This window comes from Sprattus sprattus, assembly GCF_963457725.1.
Source record: "Sprattus sprattus genome assembly, chromosome: 9".
Taxonomy (NCBI): domain Eukaryota; kingdom Metazoa; phylum Chordata; class Actinopteri; order Clupeiformes; family Clupeidae; genus Sprattus; species Sprattus sprattus.
Genome location: NC_137928.1, coordinates 3,818,479 through 3,826,818, shown reverse-complemented (window position 1 = coordinate 3,826,818; position 8,340 = coordinate 3,818,479). Strand labels below are relative to the sequence as shown.

The 8,340-nt window shown below is 48.6% G+C and overlaps 1 protein-coding gene across 1 annotated transcript; it reads right to left on the bottom strand.

Moving 5' to 3' along the window:
• Positions 1-5,859: 5,859 nt before the first annotated feature.
• On the bottom strand, positions 5,860-8,133 carry LOC308369986 (uncharacterized protein; the record flags this gene model as incomplete). The annotated part of the gene is made up of 1 exon (XM_080844545.1): positions 5,860-8,133. The coding sequence occupies exon 1, from the start codon at positions 8,059-8,061 to the stop codon at positions 5,860-5,862; it is 2,202 nt and encodes a 733-aa protein (XP_080700671.1). The 5' UTR covers positions 8,062-8,133.
• Between the last annotated feature and the right edge of the window lie 207 nt (positions 8,134-8,340).

Below are 8,340 nucleotides of genomic sequence, written 5' to 3'. Positions count from 1 at the left end.
ATTTGGCTGTAACAAGGGTGATAAAACTGAGTTATTACTCCATTGTGACCCACCAAACACTAAAATAATCACATAAAATCAAACACAGAAATCCACCGAAGAGACAAAACACTGTGAATTGATTGTGAAGCCGCCACTAAGTAGTTTCACTGCTTCCTATTCTCTGACATCAGTTTGTTTATCTGAATTAATATGTGATGAGTACACACTCACACACACACACACACACACACACACTCACACACACACACACACACACACACTCACACACACTCACACACACACACACACACACACACACACACACACACACACACACACACATTACTTTGGTCCTCGGTGAGAGTTTCCCTCTCCATTCTCTCCTTATGTCTGTAATGGACCTCGCCTGGCCTGACCATCCACAGAATATTCTGTGAAAAGCCCATTAGTGTCGATGGGTTGGTACACTAGCCCTGCACACACACATACACACACACACACAGACACACACACACACACACACACTGTGAAAAGCCCATAGGTGTCATTGGGTTGGTACACTAACCCTGCACAGACACACACACACACACACACACACACACTGTGAAAAGCCCATAGGTGTCATTGGGTTGGTACACTAACCCTGCACAGACACATACACACACACACACACACACACACACACTGTGAAAAGCCCATAAGTGTCATTGGGTGGGTACACTATCCCTGCTGCAGGACTGTTATCTGTAGCAAGAGCAATGGCACTCATGCTACAGTCAGTACACACAACCCTGTCGCCAGGCAACACACTACACACAACCCTGTCGCCAGGCAACACACTACACACAACCCTGTCGCCAGGCAACACACTACACACAACCCTGTCGCCAGGCAACACACTACACCAGGCATGAGAATCACTCACCTTTCAGCGAAATTCGCCGTTTTGAAAACAAAATAGGTGACCTACGTGAATCGTGTAGATTCGATGAGTTTTGTTTTTGTGGGGGGGAGGGGGGGGGGGGGGGGGGGGGGGGTTGGACATATTTTTTATATTCAGATGACATGTACATTTGTACTGAACTAGTGCTGGCGGCGGCAAGGTGCTCAGTGTTGCCAGATTGTAAATTGCGTATCATATCAAAGGCTCAAAATGATCGTATTTGGAGGATAATGAATTATATCTGTCAACACTGGGAAAGTTTGACCAATGACAGAGCTCGCGCAAGAAGGTGGAACGTAAGTGATACCCTTTCCAAAACGTGTAAAGACGTAATAACTAATTTGTGAAAGACTCAGAGAAACAATAATATCCGACGAGGCAAAATCCCGGAGAATTTTGGAATCCCTGCTGGACGCATTTTTTTTGTGTGACCGTAATGTTACCATATAAAACGTTAAAACATGTGTTCGGTAACTTAACGGGATGATTCATTTCAAGGGGCATAACCTTCAGATACAAGTATGAAAAAGTTAGCAATGATGTGATTAGCCTGGTTACGAGACGGCTACGGTGTGAATAACTGATGGAGTAAGATAATTTAGCTACATTAACTCAAACGCCACGGAGACTCCCTGTTCTAACTTTGAATCGCTCTGTTGGGGCAAAGTGACCATTGCAAAGGTGTTTGACTACAGACTGTTAACGTAGCAAATAATTCCTACTATTTCAGCCAGTCAATTTACAAGCCTTGCAGGTATAAAACAAATCATGACGTCAGATGACCATTTTCAGTCTCGTTACCATAAACAAGACCCAATACAGTGCAACCCTGAGCACTGACATGATAAGCACTTTGGTGACAAGAAAGGTGAGCATGGCTGCAAAGGGGACTCTTGTCACATGGAAGGCTTCAGTGATGCTCTGCTCAAAAAGGCCAAGTCGCCAAGCTATGAGGCAAAGCAGTCAAGAGCAAGTGCCACTGGAAGTAGATAGATGGATACTTTAATAGGAGCTTAACATATTTTTAAATATATATATCCAGTTATTCAACATAATAAATCAGCGGCGAAAAAAACAATAGAATCATATTTTCTTGACAAGAATTCCATAAATGAAAAGAGATCCTTACATTTTGCATCATTTAGTACTTCTAAAGAATATATGATTGTATTGTTTTTTTCGCCGCTGATTTATTATGTTGAATAACTGGATGATGCGAGTGCATGGAAATATTAACGCGAAGGGCCTCGCCAATAAAATGTATTGAAATCTGAATTACATAACATTGTATTGGCTGTCAATCATGATGGAAGAGTAGACAAGTTAAGTTACGGCATCTCTCGTGGGGGCTATGCATTAAGCCATTTGTGGTGCCCTTACCACATTGTGCCTCATATACTGTAAATGATAGACCCAGTGACAGGCTGGCATGAAATGGCTTGCATAATACTAAGTAAGGAGGCCAAAATATTTTTTGACTCATGGCTGAAGCTAAGTTTCTCCAGCTCTCCCCAGGTTGGAAAAAAAGCATCTCAAACTTCATCAGATTGACGCTTTAAAATATGGAATATTTAAATTTTACTTACAGGGGGGGCACGCCCCCGGACCCCCCCAGAGGGGTAATATCCTCCTCACCTTTTTCACCCCTTACCCGTTTTCATGCCTGTACACACAACCCTGTCCACAAGCAACACACTACACACAACCCTGTCGCCAGGCAACACACTACACACAACCCTGTCGCCAGGCAACACACTACACACAACCCTCTCCACAAGCAACACACTACACACAACCCTGTCGCCAGGCAACACACTACACACAACCCTGTCGCCAGGCAACACACTACACACAACCCTGTCCACAGGCAACACACTACACACAACCCTGTCCACAAGCAACACACTACACACAACCCTGTCCACAGGCAACACACTACACAAGACACAACCATTTGTTGTTCTAACTGTATCGAGCGAAATGGGTTTATTTTTCTTCTTCTTTCTTTCTGCTGCAATATCTGTTTGGTTTAGCGTACTTCATCAGACATTTTGCCACTTAAGTTTCTCCTTCGTCTTTCTCCCCGGTCGAAAAAGAGTTCTACATTTATCCATTTTCACCAGGCAGCGAGGTGTTTTTCGCTGCTATTGATTGTCCGTTCGAGTGGCCCCTGCAGACTAAAGCTTGTGAGGGGGTAATAGCCGTGTTGTGTTGTTGTTGTGTTGTTGTTGTTGTTAACAGTTTACTGTGGGCTTCTTTGCCATCATTAACAGGATTGCAAAACAAAGAAGCTTTCAAAGCCTTATCTAAATTTACCCAGCCCACGGTTAAGAAAATGATACTCTTGCAAAGCCTCCACCGAGTGGCCCCAGGGACCTCTAGGGCCTGCGTCTTGTTGATGTGTTGTTTTCTACTCCCCGTCAATACGGCATCGAGCTGTTTGGGCGGCCTGCTCTTGTTAGGGCCCCGCCATTAATCACGTCTTTTCTTTCTCAAAAAGTGCGAGTCGTCGTCATCGTCGTCTTCCTTTTCTTAACCAGGTAGAGCTAACGCTCCAGGGGGGAGCCCTGTGCTGTGCTGTGTCAATACTGTTTAACAGGAGCTGGGGATTCCTAAGCTGCAGTTTCCGTGCTAAAGACATAATCCTGGCGAATTAGTGTAAACAGAGAAAGGTATGGCGCATGGGATGGCCGCGGAGAGAGGGGACTGTGCACTCAAGCAGAGCGCTGGGAACTGGACTCGTTGAACTTAGTGGTTGGCAGTCAGTCCAGAGAGAGGCCTGAGTACGCTGGACTTCAAACACCCCTGTGTGTGTGTGGCTTCCCTACTGGTTGCCAGAAAATGCTTCTAGTTGGGAAATATATCGCGTCAGATGCCCTGAGCATAATAAAAAAATGTCCCACATTTACATTTACATTTAGTCATTTAGCAGACGCTTTTATCCAAAGTGACTTACAAGGATGTATTCACATTTACATTTACTTGTTGCCAGGGACAGTGTACATTATTAAACATTAAAATGTAAATGCACCCAATTGTAGCCAAAAGGCTAGTTTCCATTGGCAGTCCCCCTGCCAGAGTAGACTGGCTAAAGTTGGGGAATATATACACATCAGATGCCCTGAGCATAATTAAAAAAAAATGTCCCACATTCCAAAACCACGAGAGCCTTAAGTTGGTCTCATCTTTGTCTATCCTCCTTCAGTGTGTTTATAATGAGGACCCTACATTGACAGCAACAGTGCGCACACACACACACACACACACGCGCAGTATTGTCTGCAGAAACGGTAATGACCGGAGCTTTTCCTCCCTATCCTCTCCGTTCGGTTCTTTCTTGTCCGTATGTTGAAGACTTGTAATAAAACCCAAAAAGACTGTCATAGTATTTCATGGAGATTTATTCATGTACACAGGGTAACAGTCTAAAGACAGAAACACAGAGATTGGGACACATTCCTCAGTGAATCCACAATTTTTAAGGGGACATTCTCCAGGGCATTTTATTTTCAAACATCTGTTCCACTTTTGAAATATCTAATTAAGGGGGGAACTACAAACGAAATGGTAGTCAATATAAAACTAACAGTCTTTTCTGATCTTGGCATAAAGAGACCATTTGAGATTCACCATTGAGGAGGAATGTTTCAGTTTTTTTCCATTTTCTTTTTATTGACAATATAAAATCTTACTAGAGGACAAGCAAAAAACATTTACATGATGGAATGATAGGCTGAGCTGCGCTGATCGATGACTGTAGTATTATTGCTTTCAGAGTAGTTTTTAAATCAGCTATATGGATTTGCATCTTTTCTCACCATGGTAAACTGTGATGCAAACGAGTGGATACTCCATTTTTTGGGGGGGGGGGGGGGGGGAAGGGAGGGTTTGGGTTGGGTGGTGTGGGGAGGGGGGGTGGGGTGGGGAAAGCTTCTCCCAGAATCCCATGCAGCGCTAATCCTCATTTTGCAGCTTCACACGTTTCCCGCCTTTTTTTCTGGTGAATGATCAAAACAAAAGAGATGAGATACATTACAGTGAATATATAGTTTTAAAAAATAGATCAGTATTTCTTCATTTTTTTTAATTGACATTGATAAGGTTAGTCAACACTACAGTTAGTCGTTCACACATTGGGTTGACAGATGGTTAACTCTTTGTTGTTAATCTGCGTCTAATTCTGGGAGCTATCTAACTGGGGGACAGATTCACATGGCACACACCATCAAAAGACTACAGGGAGAAAAGGGGGTCAAATCACAGTGAAACGAGACCAGGGTTTTTGATCTAACACAGGGTTCCTGTAAACTACCACAGACATACAGTCATACCAGTCAAAAGTTTGGACACACCTTCTCATTTTTTTTGGATAATTGTTTTCTTTACTTTTCTTATTTTCTACATTGTAGATTAATACTGAAGACATTTAATCTACGAAAGAACACATATGGAATGATGTACTAAACAAAAAAAAGTGTTATCTACCATGTAGAAAATGATAAAAGTAAAGAAAAAACGTCTCAAAAAATTAAAGGTGTGTCCCAAACTTTTGACTGGTACTGTGTTCATATCTAGAGATCAATATTAGGGCGCGGGGATTAGCCTACCTTTTATGACCTGAGAGAGGATAGACAACCATTAGTGAGTACTCAGAAGGACCAGTGCACTTACATCTTAAGTGTTTGCATTTTCAAAACATTCACATTAACTTCAATTTAAAGGGAACTTTGGAATATGCAGTGAATATATATCGTTACGTATATATTTATATGGCTTTCAACAGTGGTACAGACAAAAAGACTATATGTCTAGATTTAAAAAAATAAAGACCTAAAATATTATCCTCGAAGAAGCGGACAACACTAAATATTAAGCACCCACAGTAAGGCTGAGGATACGAGGGTATGTAGGGGAAGTGGCGTCTAAGTGCATGTTTAGTGGTAGTAACTGACATTGATATCTGGGTAATTGCCATTGTTGGCTGGGTGAGAGCATTTGAAACTCCCGTCCAGGTAGTCCATCTCTTTCTCTAACTGTTCAGCCGCGGCAGACACCACTGACTGGACGATGAGGGACGCAGCCTCGTAACACATCTTCTTCAACTCCTCCTCGGGGTCAGCTCTCAGCTCAGCGTTTGCTTCCTCTGACCCTGCCTGGGTTCCTCCATTTTGAGGAGACCCTCCTCCTCCATCCCCAGCCTCTAGTACACCCTCAAAGCACCTAGCAGCCTCTAGTTCTGCCATAGCCTCTGTAATGTCACCCTCACCCGTGTGGCGGTGTTCGGTTCTAGGTTCTAGGTCTGCCGGTGCACACTCACCGCTTTGGGCCGACGCGTTTCCTTTGCCGCCGCACTTCCCGTTGCCGTCCTTGGCCTTCCCGCTCACGACGACGACGACCTCGTCGTTGACGGCCTCTTTGCAGTTGAGGGTGAGGTTCTCCAGCTTGGTCTCGAGAGTGGCCTCGCCGTCGGCCGCCTCGTGATTGTGCGCGGTGCCATCCAGGCACCCGTTCTCCCCGTTGGTCTTGGCCTCGGCCGCCGGTTTGTCAGGCACGGCGGCTTCCACCACCACGGCGGGGGCTGGTTCGGCGGGGGGGCACGGTGACTCTACCACCACTGCCGCCGCCGCCGGCTGCTCCTGCTGACCAGATGGTGCGGCCACATCGGGCTTCTTCTCGTCCGCGGTGACAGCTGCCTTGGGCTCTGGGTGTGCCACCTGAGCCACTGCAGCCTTGTCATCACTCTGAGTGGCAGGCGCGGTGGTGGGGGTGGGGGTGGCATCAGCAGCAGCAGCTGGCTCCTCCTTCTCTGCCGCGGCCTGAGGGGTGTCCGCCGCCGCGGCCTCCCCTGCTGCCTCAGCAGTGCCTTCGCTACCGGCTTTGGCGTCCGCCTCTTCTGCCACGCCGTCTTGCCCCTCTGCCTCCTCCTTCGCCGTGCCCTCACCTCCGAGGTCGACGCTGGTGCCCTTGCCGCCCTTGCGCATGATGAAGTTCTTTAGCGACACGGCGCGGTTGAAGTGCGTCCGTTTCGTCTTGGCCGTCTTGCCAGAGTCTTTAGCCGCCTGCTGGTCGTCGGTCTGCTCCTGCTCCCCGGTGGCCGTCGCCTCGGCAACCCCTTCCTCCACCGCGGCACCGGCGGCGTCTGTCGCCTTTTTCGGCTTGGGGGTCACGCGCTTCTTGAACGAGGTCCAGATCTCGTTGGCATGTTGGTCCACTGATTTAGCGCGCTGTGGGGCAGCTGCTTCAGCCCCCTTCTCCTCTTCGCCGTCTGTGCCGCTCTTCTCCTGCGTCTCTCCGTCCACTGCAGCCTTGGGCTCTTCTGAGCCGGCTTCAGCTCCCTGGTCGTTCTCTGCACTGGCGGCGGCGGCTTCCTCTCCTTTCTCTTCTCCCTTCTCCTCGCCTTCTTTCTCTCCCTCCTTCGCGGCCTTGGCGATGCCCGTGACCGACGTGTCTCTCTTCAGGCCCTGGAATGTCCACGATCTCTTCAGCTTCCACCGTTTCTGGCCGGAATGTTCTGATTTCGTTGCGGAGTCGAGCGTCGATGAGTCGCCCGCCCCTTCTGCGCCCTCCTCGGCGCCCTCCCCCTCCTTGGCGTCGTCTGTGCTTTTCTTGTGGGTCTTTTGGGCCATCAGCTTCTTGAAGGAGTGCCAGCGTTTCATGTGCTTGGTGGTCTGAGCTGCGGCAGCCTTCTCGGACTCTTCTGTCGCCGCCGCCGCCTCCGGGGCATCTTCTGCCTGGTCGTCCACGGCAACCACCGTGCTTGCATCAGCATCTTCCAGCCTGTCTAGGGATCTGGACCGGACCTTGCCACCCTTCTTGCCCTCGCTTGCACCCTCCTTCTTGTCTGTGCTTCTGTGTGAGAAAATTCTGGCGACGGGCTTGCGGATGGAGTCCAGCACACTGGACTTCTCCCCTTGCTTGGGCTTGGCATCTTTTCCGGCCACCACTTCCTCGTTCTCCGGCGCCTTTTCTATGGCCTGGTCCTCGGCTCCGGCCTCGCCGCCATCTGCTGTCTGATTGGCCGGCTGCTCCTTGTTGCCCTCGTCCGCCTGGCTCTTGTCCTTCTCTGCGTCGCCTGTGGCAGCGGCCCCATCCTCCCCACCTGCGCTGGGCTCTTTCTTCTTCTTGCCTCCACCCATGAGTTTCCCCAGGCCGCTTTTGTTTAGGAAGGAGCCCAGGATGTTCTCCGAGGCTGGCTTGGCCTTGCCCTCGGCGGGCTGCTCAGCTGGCTGCTCCGTGGGCTGCTCGTTGTTAAGGGTGGCGTCGTTGTCGTTGGCCACCGTCTCTTTAGTCTCCTCTGCCTGGGCCGGCGCCGGGTCGGCGTTGGCGGGCTTCACTTCCTCTGCTTTAGTCTCTGTGCTCTCCGCCTGGACGGGGGCAGCGCACGCTTCGGTGGCCGCCATATTGTTTCCGCGGGG